The sequence below is a fragment of the Melanerpes formicivorus genome, unplaced genomic scaffold (genome assembly GCF_026170545.1).
Source record: "Melanerpes formicivorus ecotype bairdi unplaced genomic scaffold, bMelFor1.0.p_v2 SCAF_329, whole genome shotgun sequence".
Lineage (NCBI taxonomy): Eukaryota > Metazoa > Chordata > Aves > Piciformes > Picidae > Melanerpes > Melanerpes formicivorus.
In genome coordinates, this window is record NW_027142681.1 from 100,869 (window position 1) to 121,239 (window position 20,371).

Here is a 20,371-nt window from a genome sequence, read left to right on the forward strand (position 1 = left end):
CCAGTGGTGACCCTCGGCTTCCAGGTAGTGGACACCATTAGCTTATCCCATGCCTAGCTCTCCCAGAAGGAATCTGTGCAAACACAGGGCCCTTCTGCCTCTTGCCTGCATTTCAAAGCCTCATGCGACCAGGAGATAACAAACAAACAAAAAAAGGCAAAAAAACCAAACCAGGAGTTGTGAGGCTGCCGGGCACGGGCGGGAAAGCTTCCCCTGAGCCAAGGAGGGGTCTGCAGCCGTGCGGGGAGAGACCCGCGGGGCCGGGACCGCACATCGCGCATCGCAGGGACAGTAGGCTGGCGCGACCGAGGGCAAGGACCATTATGGCCCTTTTCCTTGCCCTTGTCCAGCGTGGGCGACGCGGCTGCAGCCGTGCAGGAGAGCAGCCGGATAGTTTTGAGCATACGCTTTCGTGCGTGGTACCCGGCCACCGCCGCCCGTCCCGGTCAGCTCCCGGAGCCACCTCGCCCCGCCTGGGGCCGCCCCGCAGGAGGAGCCGCCCCCTCCCTTTCCCTCCCTCCTTCCCTCCCCTCCTGGCGGCGGTGACAGGGGGCGAAGGCAGTGGGAGCCGCGGGTGGCGGCGCAGCGCAGGGCGGCAGCGGCGGGAGCGCGGGCGGCGGGCGCGAAGCCCCCGCGCCATGGGCGGGCGGCGCGCAGCGGCGGCGCGCAGCCGGCCCCGCCGGGGGTAGCCGCCCGCGCCCCGCACCCGCGGAACCCGGCATGAACTGAGTCGGGCGCGGAGGATGGCGAGCGCCCTCGGCCCGCGGTGGCCCCTCCGCCCGGCCCCGGGTGGCGGCGGTCGCGGCGGCGGGGGACTCCTCTTCGTGCTGCTCTGCGCCTCGGCCGGCCTGCCCCAAAGCGGCCAGCAAGTGCTGCGGATCGGTGAGTGCCGCCCACGGGCCCTCTGCGCCCCGCTCCGCGGGCACCTCTAGCTCCCGCGGCCGAAGCAGTGTAGGGGGGTCTCCCTGCTGCACGCTTCCTTTGCCTCTTGCCTCGAGCGCTGCGCGGGTGCTTTGCTTGTGCCAGCGGTAGCCGCTTACCTCCCGCGGGGCGCGGGGCTCGGCGCAGACCGCGCAGAGCTGCCGCGCCTGGGCTGGGGCTGCGGGCAGCGCCGGCTGGACTACCCTCAGCCTGAGGCTTTCTTCGGAGGGGGCGTTTGCCCAGGGAGTGGGACGCAGCCTGCTCCGCTTACTCCGCTCATGGGCTCTGCTGCGCTCCGCTGGTGCCGCTCTCGAAAGTTTGCCCCAGTGCGCGGCGGCGGGACGCAGAGAAGTTGGGCATGGGCGTCCCGGCGAAGAGGGGTCGGGGCGACCATCCCGGGAGCCGCTCGGAGCTGGCCGCAGGCAGGAGGGTGCTAGCCAGCCCTGGGGCGCTTCGCGGCGGCGGGTGTAAACTGCGCCTAGAGCCGGTCAGGCACCTGTCTCTCCGCCACGGGGACCACAGGAGTGGTTCAGTGACTTTAAAACGCATTTCGAGGAGCGCTGAGGTTCTCTGGGTCGGACCGGAGAGCAAGCAGCTGTGGTATGCGAAGAACAGCCTTTTAGGATGGGGGACGTGTTTGCCCTGCTTTGCCCTCGGGCCCTAACCCTGGGATGGGGTGAGCTCCGCGGGTGCTGTACATACTGGTAGCCCCAGAAAACAGGAATTTATTTTTAAGTAGAAAACTCTGCACCATGGAAACGGGGCTCGGTTCACAGGAAGCCTTTCTCTTTACAGTGGGTTTCTTGTGTCAGTCAAGCGAGACAGTGAATACAAAGTATCGAAAGAGTTAGGGGTTAGGAAAAACTGTGAAAAAGATGCAGCCGGAATCTGTCACACTTCTGTTTCTCTGCGTGTCCCTCTTCTGCTTCACAAATACTGAACATGACGCCAAAAAAAAGGAAAAACAAACCAAAACAAAAACCCACGAAAAAAAAGGAGAGAAGAAGCAGTTTATGCCACCCGGAGAGATGTGTTCCTAAGGGCATATTCCTGTGCGAAGTAAAAGATTGATGCCTTTTGACCTGGCAAACCTTAACTCCACTCAGCTTTCCTCACGAGTGGTCCTTTAAACATCAAGTGGAACGCTTCTAATATGTTTAGAGAGCAAGGGACCTGATGACTGAGACATTTAAATAAATTAAGAGGTGAAGCCCCTCAAAGTGCTGAGCAAAGCCAAGGGTGCTGAAAAAGAAAAACCAAAGGCACTGAGCACCTTGCAGCTTAAAATCTATAAGAAGTTCATAACTGGCCATATTCAGTGCATGCTCACATGCTCGGTTTGTTGTGTTTGGTTGGGGTTTTTTTTGTTTTGTTTTGTTTTGGTTGGTTGGTTTGGTTTGGTTTGGTTCCCCCCCTCATGGGATGCAGGTGAAGTTTGCTGTTTCTCTCCTCCCACCGCAGTGTAACTGTGTCCTGTTTGGAGCCTAGGGGAATAATGTCTGTGCACAGACACAGCGGGAGAGCACAGGAAACACAAAGTTTTGAGCTCTCCCAAGCGGGTAAACTCAGGGCCAATGAAACTTGTGAAAGAAACTAAACCATGTTTAAATAACTTAGCTACATGCTACACAGCAGGAGGCTTTGGAAAAGCACAAGCATCATCACTGCTACCAGGCAGTCTTAATGTGCTTATCTTTACTAGGAAGTGCCTCCGAAGAAAAAAGAGTGCCAGAGTTTAAAGGGAAACGTATTTGCTTGAATGTAGTCTAAATGCTGTGCTCTGTGCAGGATGAAATCTTGGCTTCACAGCTCACATCAGCATTGCAGCGACCCAGGCAGAGAGTTAGGGCATGCACTCCTCTCTTGTTGCATAACTTGCTATGCTGCTTCCTTTTGGTCTAGTGCATAACTTGCATATGCTGCTTCCTTTTGGTCTAGTGAGGCTCCCAGGCAATTGCCCACATTTCTTTTCCCTCTTGCGTGGTTAGTAGACTCTGTGATGCAAGATCTATGTATGTTTCTACTTCGGATTCACTCTCAGTTCATGCAGCTATGGTATCCTCATACTGATTTGACTTTGTTACTTCCACCACAGTATAAACAGTAAATATGACAAACTGTTTAGCTGTGAATCACAGCAACCAAATACACATCCAGAATGATGGTGTCAGAGAACAAATGTTCCTTATGAGTTACATGGTTGTAAATGCATAAAATATTAAATCTATTCTTATTACTACAGTTATCCTGCCTATAAAGTAATGATGTTGTAAAATATTAATCCTTCACATCCGTTTATAGCAGCAAGTTTCTCTTTGAAATCTGTCAGTCTTAGAAGTGGCAAACGGAAGTAATGGCAATAACTCCTCCAACACTCTTTTGCTGACATAATAAAGTCATCTCAAAGCATTTCTGCCCTTGAAGAAAATACTATTAAGCCATCAGGTTTTCTTCTTCATGCTTTAGTTAATTAAGGACAGGAATGCACTGCTGTACAATGGTGCAGCAGTTTGTGCCTGAATTAATACACTGGTCGTTTAATTGCATTTCCCACTGTTAGGAAGCATTTTTATTTTTGTTTTTTTCTGGCTTTTTATATGAATGGATTCTCTTGTTGGCATTTAATTAGTTGAGAAAGGACACGGGAGTGATAGGAATTTCTCAGCATTTAGATAATGACTATTTTTCTAGCCCTCTAAATAAGAAAATGATGGCAATATGACTAGTAAAACGAACTCATCTCAAAATCCATTATTTTCATCCTAATAAGATAGAATTTTCAGTTTCAGGTGATACAGTACTTAAATTTTGGCATCTTTCAGAGTATTTCTTTCCCATTCATGTTAAAAAGCTTTTCCTTTGATATATGAACTAATAGAGCTGTCCAAGGAAATACCATCTTTATCTACACAGAACCCATTAGACTATATTGTATAAAGGTATATTTGAAGTTCATGACCCTAATATTTTTGATATAATACCAAGGAATTTCTAGTTTTTACACTGAGTCAGCCTAACCTTCTTATCTGGCTTGCTTGTTCCACTTGTATAAAATAAATTAACTCAAGTAACAGAAGGAAGAATGTAAATGAAGCAAAGCATGTGCTACACAGTAGAAGCGGATGAAATCACATCAACAATTTGTTAATACTGGATGCAGAGCTTTTTAACTTCTTACTCTATGTCCTTAAGACCATTTCAACTTCTAACTAGGTTATAAGAATATACTTCAGCAATATCCTGCTGCTGCACCCTGGATTGAAACTAGCCGGCAGCTGAGAAACCAGGCAAGTTATTAACATATCACTGGAGTTAATTAAAAAGATAATGTGGCAGTTTTCAACAAATGCTTGTAGAAAGTTGTACTTGGATGAATCTTGGAATTAATCTTTCAAATTAACAGCTTCTGAAAATGAGCAAATGAGTAATTTTTGGGTTTGACAGAAATTGCTTTAGGTGAGGAAATGAGTACCCTTCAGTTCGTACCAGAAGTAGGCTTCAGAAATTTGTTCCTGTAGTTAAAGGGAATGTTTTAGCGTGGCTTCGGACTCTGCACTGATTTATTCCTTACTTAAGCAAAACCAAGAATGGTTTAGTGAATTGTGTTTTCAGAGATGCAGGATTAGCCCAAATAATATTTCTCTCCACCTGAGAAATGTAGATTTAAAAAAGACACACTTAAGTGAACTTAGCCTGCAAAATAGGGTTTTCAAATAAATCAAAGTTTTCAATATTGATTTCAGACTGGGTGTCTTTATTTCCATAGACAAGACTCAAGCTGTGGACTATATTTTTTTGCTGCATGGTATTATCATTCCTGCACTGTGAGAATGATAAAGACAAACCCCTAATTAATTTAATCACAGATGTGAAACTTTTTGTCAACTCTTTGTTTGTGAAGGGAAAGACATTGTTGCACTTTTGAGCTTCATCGGTGTGACCATGGCAAAAACGGTATTTGGGAAGTCCTTATCATATTTGGACATCTTTAAAGGTGGTGATTGTCAAAAGTATTTCTTACTAGGTGTCTACAAGTTACTCTGTTCTGTAATACTGTAGGAAGTGGGACTGAATTTTCTGTCATTAGATGTTGAGGCATTAACTATGATTTGTTCACCAGATCCTGAATGCTCAGTGGTTTCTCACTTCACTGTAATACGATTTGTCTGTTTCCTCTTTCTACACTTAGCAGAACATTATTTTGCTACAAATATTACTAAAGGATTGCTACCAATATGTCCAATTGTTAATTTTTATGCATCTCCTTCCTCACTGGATTTGACAGCACTGTACAAGTGTCAGACAATGGCAATGTTTGGTTTTCGTGCTTTAAATGGTTAATTAAGTTTAAAACAACCTATAAAAGTCAGATAAAAATGATATTGCCAGCACCTTTGCAGGGCACTCCAGTAAGTCTATACTTCTGCAACCAAATGTCAATGGAGCCAGGTGACCTCAATGCATTCAGGGAACTCAGGGAAAACTTGACTTGCATGGTGATTACATGGTTTCACCCTAAATTATTAAAATCAAAATCGTAAGGGTGATTTCTCTGTGTTATGCCATTTAAGCTTGATGATGTAGAGAGGTGGACTACTTTGCATTCCATACCATTTTATGTCCAGGCTTTTGTATCATGTAGGATGTTTGCTGTAATGGGTTGTTCTGTTGGGGAATATTACAAATTTGTGAAGCCAGTTGTGAAGCCACTGTAAATGGACATCCTTTTATTGAACTCAAGAGAGCAATGACAGGTTCAATTGCCCGAAGAGCTGCCTGGACATAATATATTTGGAATGAAGAAACATTTGTAATTCCTCTGACTAACCTACCCACTTACCACCCTTCCTTATAGAATAGAATAGAATTAACCAAGTTGGAAAAGACCTTTGAGATCATCAAGTCCAACCTATCATCCAACACTATCTAATCAACTAAACCACGGCACCAAGCACTCCATCCAGGCTCTTCCTAAACACCTCCAGTGACGGTGACTCCACACCTCCCTTGGCAGCCCATTCCCATGGCCAATCACTCTTTCTGTGAAGAACTTCTTCGTAGCATCCAGCCTACGATGGCTAGGATCCAACAAAGTCATATTTTCAGATTGTTTTACAAAAGTGCACTGTACAGAGAATCTCTGGAACTCACTCCTGAGGCTGAGCAGTGGTGGACACGAGTGCCCGAAGCTCACCATCATTGTGGTGACCCACTACACTGTTAGCTCTTGATCATGGAGTGCTAGAATTGTTTTGGTTGGAAAAGATGTCTAACATCGAGTCCAACGATCAGCTGAAGACCACCATGGCAGTTAATCCATGTGCTGAAGTGTCGTGTCCACACATTTCTTGAGTGCCTCCAGGGGCAGTGACTGCACCACCTCTCTGTATATCTTATTCTAATGACTGATCATTCTTTCAATAAATCATTTTTTCCTAACATCCCATCTAATCCTCCTCAACACAATTTTAGTCTATTTCCTGTTGTTCTATCACCTCATACTAGGGAAAAGAGAGTGACCCCCAACTCACTACTCCCTCCTTGATGCCTCAGTAAGTGTGTTTGCCAAGTGAATGTGCTGTGGCCATAGTGCCCTTATGGCCAGTGTAGTGTAAATTGCTGCTAAGGAATTGAAACTATAGAGGAGACCTTTGCTTTCCAGAAAACTGGTGGTTTGCATTTCTTTTGTCAGAATATACTTATGCCCTAAATACCTGCTTTGGCATGAAAGAGATGAGCTGTAAAGGTGCATGACAGTCTTCAAATAGTCTATAATACTGTGGCTTGATGATTCTGCAGCAGGCAGACAGACACTCAGGGCTCTGTTAACAGAAACACTGATCTTGAGTTGCTTCTATCTTGGACCACTTGTCAGTAAAGGCTGGTGGAGAACAAGAAAATGAAAACTAAGGAAGCAAGGCTGCATTTACCTAACCTGAGCCAGAACTAGGATGATTGAGGCAGTACTGAGGGAGATAAAACCATTTAAAAGACACATCATGAAGGTGTTAGTCCTGTGTTTCACATTGTGGTTAGGTATGGCAAATTTTATGTAACTATCTTGGTGAATGTCAAGAGAATTATAGGGAAAACTAAATGGAAAACAGTCCAGGGTGTTGATATAAGTGCTGTGGTATTTTATTACTTTCTCTTACCTTATGCAAGGTGTGTCCTGATCTGCCCCTCTGCAAAACAGGTCCATAGCGCTGCAGTGAGTTCCAAGTGGGCAGATAAATAGGACATCCTACTGTGATTAACCAGGGCTTCAAATGCCTTTATGTAACACATGTGTATCGGTTCAGACACTTCAGGTTTTGGTAAAGCGCAGAATGAAATCTTGAAAACAATGGTATTGATGAAGTTTTGCCAAAGGCTAAGAATTTTCCCTCAGAGAGTTTGTTTCTGCAAAATGAGTGATCCTTTACCTGGTACTTTTTCAATTAACAATTCCTGCCCAGTAGAGTGATCACTGCAGAAGGAATATTCCTTATAAAGAAAATTAAATGCCTCTGTATTTAATTTCTTGCCCAATAGCCTATTTGTAGTGATCAGGTATAATCAATTTATTTCTTTTAATTCCTATGAGTTTCCCATAATGCCTAATTTTCCTTATTCAGAGGGCATTTGCCTCAGCATCCATTCTTGCTGTAGCTATAAGCTCCTCCATATGGCCCTGCCTTCACTTAACATTTTCCATTCAGACCACAAGTGTAATCTCAATACTGTTTTTTTCATTACAGTCTGTTTTGTATGTCCTGGTTGGGAATGAAGCTTAAATCCTTCTTCTCCCTGCTCCCCCCAATATCTGAAACAACTCTAATCTTCTTTTCTCAGAAAGGCTTGATTTGACCAAGTAGACTATAGATTGTACTGCAGTAAAAAAAATTAAATAAATAATAAAACATCCTGTCCAAGACCTGATTAGTTTTACTCCAGAGCTTTGGCTCTGTAACCCGCAAGCCCAGTGTGCCCTAGTTTTCAGTTGACTTTAGATTTCAGTTCGCAGTAATGAGTTTATGATTTTGGGAAAGCTTTGCAGTGGGAATGTTATTACCCATCCCTTTCCTCTTTCTGCTGAAGGTGATACAGTATTATCTAGCAGATGATTAGCTTTCAAGTGATGAATTTGCTTTCACCCAGCAAGTTCAAAATTAAAAGCGTTTCATTATTCTGAATATGTGTCTTTTTCATTCCAGCTGAAGAAGTGAGTATCTGATAGGGTTGCTGAAGGGGTTTTTTCTATTATTATTATTATTTTATTTCTCTTACAGTGCAGAAGGTTCCTTCCATAGCTTCACCACATACTAGTGTGCTACAAACACTGGGAAATGTGTATCAGTTATAAGGCCCAGCAGTGTGCACAAAAAGAACTGGTCTCAAAGCCTTGTTTTCAGCTTCTGTTCTTGGGCTCATCAGACTCTTTACAATTGCACCTTCTAGTTGCTTTTTCATTTGGGCTTTCAGACTGCACCACCAGAAATTTAAAAGAGGAGCATTATAAATTCTGTTAGCTATGAAATTTTTCCCACATTCTGCCATCAAGTCTGCACATGGAAACTAAGTCTATTTCAAGGAAACTTTTGTTTACAGCGCATTGATTCTGGCTGGGGTTCAAGACCAGCCATCCCTCCATATTGTTAAATGGGATGGAGGTCCTGGTGCAGTGCTGAGTAGGTGGAAGTGATAGTCAGAGTGCAGAAGTACTTCCAAAAATATGGAGCAGGACTTATTTTGAGTGAGCAAGTGCAAAACTCATTGTTCTACCCACATATGAACGAGCAGTGAATCTTCCCACAGTTGTTATGTCCAAGCAACACTTCTGCTAGAAAAATTATCACAGATGCTTAGGCTATGCTTTGGCTCTCAGGTTGAGAAGGAACAGAGCCATCCCTGTATTCAGTGGTACACCACTGAGATCTTAAAATCACTGTGATTTTGCATGCCCTTCTGCAGAGAATCAAACGAACAAACAAACGAGCAAACTAAGAATACAACAAAAACCAAGCCCTAACAACCCAAAACTCAATGGTTTTATTTTTGTTGTTTTTTATTGAGTTAGTTGATTATTTTAAGATCAAGCCATTCATTATACTGCAATTAATACATGTCTTTGCAGTTCTAAACAGTTTGTACAGAATGAGCAGGAAAAGACACTGGTACATGTTGTGGATCAGAGGGTTTTTTTTGGGGGAAAAAAGCTATTCTAAACCGAGATTAGGTAGCTATAAGAAACGGAAAAATGTTTGAAGGTGGAAGTTATTCTTCTCTTCCCCTGGGATGAGCAATGGATCAGAGTTCTGCGAGGATGTTTATACCGTGCTTGCTGTCACTTCTACGAAGGATCACTTCCCCTTCCCCTCCCAGTGAGAGATGCGTCATTAATGCCCTCAGCATGAGAGCCAGATCTCCAGGTGAGTAATTAGGCTTTCCTGAACTGCCAGTGCTGTTTCTGCAGTTAATGGCAGTCTGTATGTCAGCCTGATGTATCCAAAGTATTACTTTAGTTTCTTACTTCCTTAATGCTAAATGTCTTCTACCTGAGAGCTTCGACTGTCATGGTCCATGAGTGCGCACACAGAAGCCAGTAGGTTTCTAACCCTTTGCTTTCCTGCAGTAAATGGCAAGAGTGACCCACTCATCTGGGCTTACAGCTATGTCTCTACACAGGTAAATCAAACAACACTACTTCTCTTTATGACTCTTAACTTGGTATAGCTTTACATAGCTGTAGTAGCACTACTATTGTATATTGAAATGAAGAAGAAAAATGAAACAACTAACAACTGTGATGAATTATGCTACCTTTAGGGGAAGCTGGATTGCATACATTGCGCTTAGCATGATTCTGAAAGACAGTACTGAGAGGAAAAAAAAGCTGTATGTACCTTATGCCTTGGATCATATAATTAGAAGGCAAACCCATCCACCAGGAAATTGGTGCTTTTGGGGTCTATCATGCAAGGAAAGGCTATATTGAATAAATTTCCTTATTGCTTAGTCTTATGTAGTATGAATTGTGTCGTATTTCATCAAGAGCTGTAATTATTCATTCTCAATGTTGAGATCTTCTGAAGCAGCAGAGCTCAGAGTGCTTCACAAAGCACATATGATTAGTTTTGTTTTATGACTGGGGAAGCCAGGGTCAGATAAATGAACCTTTTTGCTGATAAACTTGTGGTAAAGCTAAAAGTGACTCCAGGTCTCTCTCCAACACCGTCACCCCAGCCCTCTGCCCACTGCATCACAACTTTAACATTTCCTCATAGTATGTATCTTGGGTGAAGATTTGCATAGATCTTTTGGAGATCAGTAGTATGTAGTGCTGAGTGTTGCTACTGCAGAGGCTCAAGTGTCTTTAAGTAAACAATTTCTAGGTAAGTGTTGTATGACCTAAATGGTTTTCACATGCTTGGAGCATAATATTGGATGTGCAGTGTGAAACAGACAGCACTGAAGAATTTTCCTTGACACTGGAGTAGAAGCCCATGTGCCTCCTTCTTCTGGCTTGGGTAGTGGACAAATATTATGTACTGTATCTGTTCTTAGTGAGAAAGCCCTCGGGGGCTACCAACATTGATGGCCCTTGGAAGTACAGTTCCATTTCTGAGATTTCTTCTGAGTGTATTTTAAGCACGCCTTGCCACATCGCCTCCAGCCTCTGGCCTCACATTTGCTCAGCAGAATGGTGGTCTACTGAAGATCAGGTGTGGCAAGCCTTAGCTAGGGATGGACACCTTTAAGGTACAGAATCATTTCAAGTTTTTCCCTCATTGTGGCACTCCCATGGATTACTCCGCTGTGGTACACATGCCCCTCATAATTATTTGTCTTTCAAGTACAGAAATACTTAATTCTTTATGCCCTTTCTAGAAGAATGTTATGTATATTGGCAAAATGATTGTTTTACTAGACTGTAACTGCCAGGCACATACAACATCCCATATGATTTGGCTTGACCTATTCTTTTGCATGGTGTTTCTTCCAGTGTTGTTTCCCCCTTCTTCCCCCTAAAAGGGTCTAAGCAGTCAGAAAGTGGCTTTCAGAACATTCCATCCATTTGTAGTCATGTAGAAAGTACCATCAAAGCTGTTGAAGGCTTTATCAAATATTCAGGAGTCCTTATAAAATGTTACAGCCACGCTAGCTAAGAATTAACTCTGGCTTCAGGAACTACACAATCCTTTGCTTTCAACGACTGGATCTCATCCCAGATAAAGAGATGGAGAATGGAAAATTAGATGCACCGAGATGCTTCAGAGGGCTGGAGCACCTCTCCTATGAGAACAGACTGAAGGAGTTGGGGCTATTCAGTCTGCAGAAGAGAAGGCTCCGAGGTGACCTAATTGTGGCCTTCCAGTATCTGAAGGGGGCCTACAGGAAGGCTGGGGAGGGACTTCTCAGGATCTCAGGTAGTGATAGGACTAGGGGGAATGGAATGAAGCTGGAGGTGGGGAGATTCAGGCTGGATGTGAGGAGGAAGTTCTTCACCATGAGAGTGGTGAAGCCCTGGAATGGGTTGTCCAGGGAGGTGGTTGGGGCCCCGTCCCTGGAGGTGTTTAAGAGCAGGCTGGATGAGGCTCTGGCCAGCCTGCTCTAGTATGGGGTGTCCCTGCCTATGGCAGGGGGGTTGGAACTAGATGACCCTTGTGGTCCCTTCCAGCCCTGACTGATACTATGATACTATGATACTGTGAACGTCCAGAGGGATAAAAAAAAAACCGCAACAAAAAACTCCAACTTTCACTTCCACAAAAATAATCCTTTCCCTGCTTACATTCAAGAAAAAAATACAAGAGAAACCAAAGCCATGTTAATCTTCCTTCTTCCTGTGCAAAAGACTTTCTCCTAAATGTCTTAGGGGCCTTGAGCCAACATATTCATTTCTATAAAGGTTATGAACAGGAAGCTCAGATCGGAGTGAATGTGAAGAGTAGTTTACGTGAAGCAGTTACTTCATTTTCGAGGAACTGCAAATTAATCTCAACTTCTTTGGAATGGTCCCAAGAGATTAATCTTAAGACATCTGAGTCTATATCGAGTTTATCAAGCTTAGAGGCTTCCTATCAGCAGTCAAGAGAGAGGAGGCCAGGTTACTGCAGTAACAGCATGACATATGTAAAACTCTGTTTGATTATGTCAGTGTCACAGAGGAAGCTGTTTAAAAGTTAGATCAGGCTTTTTAGCTGTGCTGTACCTTTCCAGAGACTGCCAGTCACTCACAGATGGGCCAATGAGTCAAAACACATGACAAATAACTTCAGCAAGTCTCTTGTGGAGAGGAAGCTGGCTGTCCACACAAAATAACATGGTAATTTTCTGTGGAGAACTATTAAAGAAAATAGTAGCAAGCCACTTCAGAATTCTTCCCTGCACTTTGGAGGCAAGTAAAATCGCATTTTCTGATTATAATATTTTTATGCTTTGTTTTTGAGTGCTTTTACTTGTCTTAGGATTCAGAAACAACAGCAGAAGTTATTTACAAAATCAAACAAAAAGATCATTGATAGTGTGTTGGAAGGGGGTGGTGGTGAATGATTAAATATTTTGTATAGGGTGCAAGAAGAACACGGAGTTGTTGTTGTACTATTTTCCCTTATGATTGCTCAAATGCATTTTGTGTGGTAAACCATGCTCATGCTGAACAAACCAGTTTTCTTAATATAACACTGTGTCCCCAATGAATTCATCTCTACCTAAAAATATTAAGTACTGAAGACTACAGTAAGAGAGTGCAGTAAAGGAGCTGGGAATCCTCAAGAATGATGTATGCAGTTAGGTAACAAAAGATGAGATTTTGAAGTTGCTCAGTCAACATTAGTTTGATATTTCTCATCTTTTGTGGTTTTAATTTTTGATCTTACATGTTTATATAAAAAGCTTTTGGCATAATTCTCTATCACTGTGTGAAGACCAATCAGAAACACCAGGAATGTTCCACTTATGCTCTACAGGCCCAACAAAGAATCACTAGTGCGGGATAGAGACCTGTGCCACCCATCACCAGTAGATGTGGCTGTTCTTCCTGTGGACCTGGCCCTAGGGAAGGATGAGATATCCTTCTGCTGGTGTTTTTGCCGGAGGTGTTTGATGATGGGAAGCTGGCTGACAGCACAGTAAAGGGACAACACAGGCTCCTGTCTTGTACAGACTGTGCAGACTGGTACAGCAGGTACTTTTCTGGCCATTGGTAAGAAACTGTCACTGACAGCATTCACAGCACCAGACCATCAAATTTTAAGTCCCTCCTTGGAGATATTCATGGTAAAAACATTCTTAGTGAAAAGATTATCAGAATGGTTGTAGTCTGGGGGGAAAAAAAGAGTATTTGTTATTCTCAGGAACAGTTAAAACCTCCTGTATGGAGGCTGAGACAGCTGCCAGGATAGGGCAAACGTCACTTTAGATGACATTTGACAGAGTTACAAGCAGCTGAAGACAAGGTTGTGGAGTGGACAATCACTGTTCTCCCAAAATTGCACAGTGAAATATGCATCTTTACAGTGGCATGCTGTTTTCTTCACTGGAGCTCTGTCTGCTTAAATAAACCTATTAAAGATGGATATTTGTTCTTTCTTGAATGAGTTTCCACTGGTTTATCTGGTAATGGCCAAGTAGTGCGGAAAGAAGCACAATGTTTCCTGCTTCTTCATATGGAAACAGTTTTGCAAAGGCCCCTCTGAAGATACACAGCTCTCTTGTCGGTAACACACATTCCAGGGATCTGGGCAGAGACAAAATCGCTGCAAAGAATGACTTAGTCCCCAGTGTGTCACTGGGGTGACTTGCTGGTCTGTGAAATGCTACTAAGCCATTGTGGTGTCAGGATGACTTCAATGCTCACCCGCAGCTTACTGCCACACACAAAGCCCGACAGAGCTGGGTGGACACCGCTGAATGCAAAGTTCAACCTGCATGTGACTAAAGATTTTGTCCACAAAACCTAAGGAGTTTGTGGTTATAAGGAAGGTGAATGTTGATGCAGTTCAATGCATTGAGAGGGTGTTTCTCTGTGCAGTAACCTTTGAGCTTCCCAGCCTCGTCCCCTCTGTTTCTGCTTCTGCTCTCTCTGAATGTGGAGATACTCAGCTCATCTGACCATGTGCTCTGGTGTACAATTTGATCCTGCCACAAAGGCCACTTTTAGAATTTTTATGTAAAAATGATGTCTTTCTTCTTGGTATCTCTGATCCAACAACTTAAACACACAAAAAAAGGCTTTTCATTCTTCCAGAGCTGATTCCTTTCAGGTATGCCAAACCACCCCAAAAACTTATCAGTGTGACACTGCAGAAGAAGTCTAGTATGAGCTGATGCTTTTCCAGTTGTATCTATCTTCAAAATTTTCATTTCACATCCAAATTGTTTACTTATCTGCTGGAAACACACGTTAAAAGAAGTTAAGGCTCCGTTGCCCAAGGTGCATTTTAATACAGGGGAAGAACTGCTTCAGGTATTTCACATTACATCTTCTAGCTGTATCTGGGGCTGTAAATTACAAAGCTGCTCCATTGAACTGAATGAAGATTAAATTTTCTAACACTGTTTCCTGAAGAATGCAGATTTTTCTCTTTGAAATGAAGAATCTGTTCTACACCAGTGTGGCTCACTGCATACTTTGCTGCCCAAGCCTTTCTTTCTTTTTTTTTCTCTTTAAATTAGAGTGCCAGGCTGTTTCCTAGGGACCATGTCCTGTTGTTGATCCATGCACTGACATTAGAAAGCATCTGCAGATGGAGTGAGTGTGGTATGTGCCCTGAACAGCAAGCAGTCTGCAAAATTGTAATCTTTTTGCTGTCATCTTGACATCAGAACTGTCATGAAGGAAGACTAGCAAGAAACATTTGTCTTTTCATCTGCATAGACATTCTTCTGCAGATGCCCAGTGTATGTATGATAGATGTGCTTTTTAAACACAGCTGCTTGTGCACTGCTATTTTGCTCAGATGCATTTCTCTCTTCTCTTAACTCTACCAACGGGGGGAGATCTTGTCTGTCTGTGTTGCCTTCTGGGCCTAACACAGGCCCCTGGGAGGAAGCTGTGGGTGCATTCTTTAAAGCAATGTAGTACCAATAGGATTGAGTGTTGCACACAGTTTTATTGGAAGAATTTAGTCCTGTTTGTGTGATGAACTGTCTCACATATATGCACATTTGCACCAATCAGCCAGACACTACAGCTGCCCCAAAGGGTGTGTGCTCAAAATTCACAGTATCACAGTATAACTAAGATTGGAAAAGACCTCGAGGATCATCGAGTCCAACCTATCAACACAGACCCCATGACTAGACCATGGCACCAAGTGCCACGTCCAATCTCCTCTTGAACACCTCCAGGGACGGTGACTCCACCACCTCCCTGGGCAGCCCATTCCAATGATGAACAACTCGCTCAGTGAAGAACTTTCTCCTCACCTTGAGTCTAAACCTCCCCTGGCACAGCTTGAGACTGCGTCCCCTTGTTCTGATGCTGGTTGCCTGGTTGCAACATGGCTACCCGGTGCAGACACTTCACAAGGGCTGGAGGATGTTAACCAGTGTGGGAAGAGCGCCAGCGCTGAAGTTCTCCAAGACCTCTTTTCTGTGCTCTCACTGCCTTTATAGGGATAGCAGAGAGGGAGAAGTGGCAGCATGGCGCCATGTTTCTTGTTCCTGTGGTAGATATCCTCCCCTTCTTTCAGGAGAAGTACTTGGAGGAGCAGCATCATCTCCTTTCCACTGAAGAGAAAGTAGTGGCAAGCATGCCTAGGACTGTTGCAGGCAGTGGGTGAGTGGGTTGAGGCCATGTCTGCCTTGTCAAATTCTCCATCAGCAGAGACACTTGGGGAGCGCAGCATATGTCTCAACCTTTCAGCAGTGCTGGGCTTAGCGCAGCATCAGAGGAAGAGAAAGAAAATGTCTTCTCCTAATTAGATGACTACATGCTTTATGCTCTTTGGTTCTTTGCTTTAAATCAGAATGTTTCTGTGTGTAAGCAGATTACTTCAGTGTTAATCAGGGTGTTTCATAGCCTATTTTATATTGGCAAAAACTTAGTCCAGTTTTCCATGACACGTTGAAATATTTTGCATGGCAAGATAATGAGAAAGGCTGATGAGGGAAAAAGATATCTTAGTTTTATATAAATCCAGAATATTTAATATTACAGCTACTGTTTTAGGGTGACTTGTGCACTAATTTATTTCTACAAGCCTGCAAGGGAAAGGTTGATGAGATGTCACCTTTTCTTGCATTTCATAAAGGTTGTTTCAGGAAGATGTTTTATGAATCTTTGTTCTGAGTATTTCTGTGGGTGCTAAATTGTTATTGTGCATCAACAGTAAAGAGGTGAATCTTGTTTCTGGGCAGTTCTACTTATCTATAGCACTTCCCCTCTGTCGTGTGAGAAACAGAGTTAGTCTTGATCTGTTTTATGGGCTGCATATTGTTTTACAAGTATCATGTGCAGGAAAAAACCCAAATACTTCAGCAACGATGCTTATGACTTAATGAAACTGCTCCCAGAAACAAGTACAAAACACTGCCTGGCAGTGAGGGGTGAGGAGAAAAGTATGAGAAACAGCCCTGTGAGCACTAAGATGAGGGGAGAAGGTGTTCCAGGTGCTTGAGTAGGAGTCTCCTCCAGCCCCAGAAGAGACATGGTGGAGCACATACCCACACTGCAGCTGGAGAGACTATCTCACACTGGAGCAGGTGGATGTGCCCTGAAGGAACTGTAGCCCCTGGAGACCCCGTGCTAGAGCAGATTTGTCCTGGAAGACGCCAGCTCATGGAGAGGACCCATACTGGATCAGGGCAAAAGTATGTGGAGGAAGGAGTGCCAGGGAGGAGCTGCTATACACTGACTGCAACCCCCCACAATTCCCTATCACCACTCTACCACTCAGGGGACAGAAGATGTGAGGAGGGGGTTCTTCACCATGAGAGTGGTGAAACCCTGGAATGGGTTGTCCAGGGAGGTGGTCGAGGCCCCGTCCCTGGAGGTGTTTAAGCCCAGGCTGGATGAGGCTCTGTCCAGCCTGATCTAGTGTGGGGTGTCCCTGCCCATGGCAGGGGGGTTGGAACTAGATGATCCTTGTGGTCCCTTCCAACCCTGACTGATACTATGATACTATGATACTATGATAGAGAATTTGGGAATGAAAGAGGGAAGCTGAGCTTGAGGTAAGGGGGAAAGATGGTGTTTTATTTTGCCTTTGTTCTCAATATCCAAGTCTATTTTGACTGGCAATAAATAAAATTAATTTTCCCCAAGCTGAGTCTGTTTTGCTCATGACAGTAACTCAAGCAATGCTGTTGTCTTTACCTTGAACCACAAACTTTTTAATCATAGCTTTCTCTCTCTGTCATGGTGAGGAGGAGTAAGAGAGCACCTACCAGCCAGCCAAGCTCAACCCAACACAAGTAAGGTGTGGAAAACCTGAGGATTATTTCCATGGCATTTATGTTGGAGTCGCTTATTTTCAGCAACTTCTAGTGAAAACAGTAAAAAGTTTCTTCTCTCCACTGGCTTTTGCCTGCTGTTGTGAAGGCTGGAGTTTCTCAGGTGGAAGACTGAGCTGCTCAGTGACACCAGCTGAATATGCATTTGCACACTAAGAAATGGGATTTAAAAACATTTAAAGGCAGATAGTTTAGAAGATGGAGAGAAAACTTTGCTGGAGACCTTTAATGCTAGAATCCCAGGCTTTTTTGTTTGCAACTCAGCTGTTTGCCATACCAAGAGCATATGTTAGAACAATTCTTAGAATGATGCAGTGATTCATAGTATTTTATAAGGAAGTAATAGGCTTTAAACTGCCTACCTTTAACAGATTTAACTAAAAGTTCTCTGAAAACCAAGCCCTTGCTCTTATCTGTGAGTTCCTACAAAAAATGTGGGTACAAAATAGTATTTTCTCATTCCCTGTCCTTTGTTTTAAGTGACCACTTTTCTCAGGAAAAATGACTCTAAGGCTACTTCAGCTGTGTCCCTCCCAGAATCAGTGAAGCTGTAGCATTTTACAGTGATGAGGTTTTGGCAAGTGTATTATTCTGACAGAAAAGAACAGTTGGGCAATTTACTGCAGCTCATTCAAGCTGCAAATGAAGGTTCTGGGTTCCAGTAGTTTGAGGAACTAGGTAAAAGGCCTCCTCCTGCTTCCTTTTTCCCCAGCTGCTGATTTTGTCAAGGTCTCTCACTTTTTCAAAGGTTTCTTTCTCTGCCCTGCTTGTTCTCACCAAAGCAGAGACATGGAAGGAATGGCAAAATTCTCTGGCTTATACTGAGAACATGCAAGCAGATGCAAGTTATTTCAGCTATGGTGTGCAAGCAAATTTGAATAAGAGATCTGAGATGTCTTCTAGCCACAGTTTCTGGAAATAGCATTATTATTTACATATAATCCAATGGTTGGAGCTAGCACAGCAAACACTGAAAGCACAAACCTCTATTTATATAGAAGCATAATCTTGTTCAAAAAGAATCTTCCCTTGCTTTGTGCAGCTTAGCATGGAGCTTCTGACTCAGTACATTGAATATATCAAATAAGGTCAAGTATGATACATTTTTGGGGTCATGCTGAATTCATGGTAGAGCTAATATTGTACAGTCCCTGTTGTGACTGGCATAAACCTGTCACATTTTCAGTAGGGTGATTCATGAAAGACAGAGAAGAATCAATGGAGGTAAAAATAGGTAATGCAATTACATTTTCTGTGTATTATACTGAGTAACCTGATTGAAAGGGTCATATTTAAATGTAATCTGGAAGAACTGTTTATGAAAATGAGAGTGAGAGAGAAGGAACCCTAAAGTGGCAAGCTTTTCAGGTAAGCCAGGGGGTAACATATCAGTCTCCACAGGGGACATAGCTCCCATTGCCAGAAGCAACCCCCCACCATCAGTGAAACCTGCTCTCTGCTGGAGAACTTCAGGCAGCCTGGCACACTCCTATTCCATAAGAGCCAAGTGAAATAAACAGACCCTGGGTGGTATTATTAGAATTAGAATAATTAGAATAAACCAAACCAGGTTGGAAGAGACCTTCAAGATCATCGTGTCCAACCCATCAACCAATCCAACCCACCCAAACAGCTAACCCATGGCACCAAGCACCCCATCAAGTCTCCTTCTGAACACCTTCAATGACGGCGACTCCACCACCTCCCCGGGCAACCCATTCCATAGCGCAATCACTCTTTCTGTATAGAACTTCTTCCTAAAGAGCACAGGGCCCAGCACTGATCCTTGGGGCACACCACTAGTGACTGGCTGCCAGCTGGATGTGGCACCATTCACCACCACTCTCTGGGCTCAGCCCTCCAGCCAGTTCCTAACCCGTGTGCTCCCGTCCAAGCCATGGGCTGACAGCTTGGCCAGCTATGATGATACAAAGTAAAACAAAACAAAACCCTTGTGTGTATTTAGACCTAGAATGGTAGCTTTGGGTCCCTATGGCCTGTGATTCTTTCTGAATATTTTGAGGTCATTCAGTCACTCCTACAGCTATAAGGAATGGTGACTTCTGTACTTCAGGATGAATTAGCTTTTGCCATTTCTTCATGACCATACTTGATGGACTGAGGAGTGTGTTACTCAAAGAAAGGAGGGACTAACTCTGAGCATAGAATCATAGAATCAATAAAGTTGGAAAAGACCTCAGAGATCATCAGTCCAACCTGTCACCCATACACCTCCTGACTAACTAAACCATGGCTTGAGTGCCATGTCCAATCCTTTTTTGAACACCTCCAGTGTGTGATGCGTGACTACACCACCTCCTCCCTGGGCAGTTCATTCCAATGGCCAATTACTATAGAATTGTAGAATCAATAAGGTTGGAAAAGATAAACATAAGATAAAGCAAGCATATATACCACAGCATTAAAGCTTAGTTAATTTTAAATTTTCCTCCCACATTATTGCTCTCTAAACTTGCAGGAATAGCATAGGATAGCATAGCATAGCACAGCATAGCATAGCATAGCATAGAATAGATAGAATAGAATAGACCAGATTGAAAAGACCTTTGAGATCATTGAGTCCAACCCATCACCCAACACCATCTAATCAACTAAACCATGGCACCAGTGCCTCATCCAGTCTTTTCTTAAACACCTCCAGTGATGGTGACTCCACCACCTCCCTGGGCAGCCCATTCCAATGGCCAATCTCTCTTTCTGTGAAGAACTTCTTCCTAACCTCCAGCCTAAACCTCCCCTGGCGCAGCTTGAGACTGGGTAAGGTCTGATATAAATATAAAGGGCTGCCTGACCTCAAAGAGCCACATGAGTTTACATCATCCAAGGATCAGGATCCTGTTCAGTGTGTTTGTATTGTATACTGAAAAATAAAACATTGCTGCTAGATCCTTTTTGCTGGATAATGATGCTGTATGTATTCTGAGGCACATTAATGCTTACATTGTAAGTGAAAGAAAAGAAGAGGAAAAGAAAGAGACAGAAAGAGAAA

The 20,371-nt window shown here is 43.7% G+C and overlaps 1 protein-coding gene across 1 annotated transcript in view; it reads left to right on the forward strand.

The window, feature by feature from the left end:
* Nucleotides 1-561: 561 nt before the first annotated feature.
* Nucleotides 562-20,371, forward strand: part of LOC137459179 (glutamate receptor ionotropic, kainate 1-like) — a gene marked incomplete at its 3' end in the record, with an annotated part of 121,552 nt that continues 101,742 nt past the window's right edge. Inside the window, exon 1 of the mRNA XM_068170322.1 lies at nucleotides 562-882. Coding sequence (XP_068026423.1) covers nucleotides 744-882 — 139 coding nt within the window. The remainder of the gene's footprint in view (nucleotides 883-20,371) is intronic.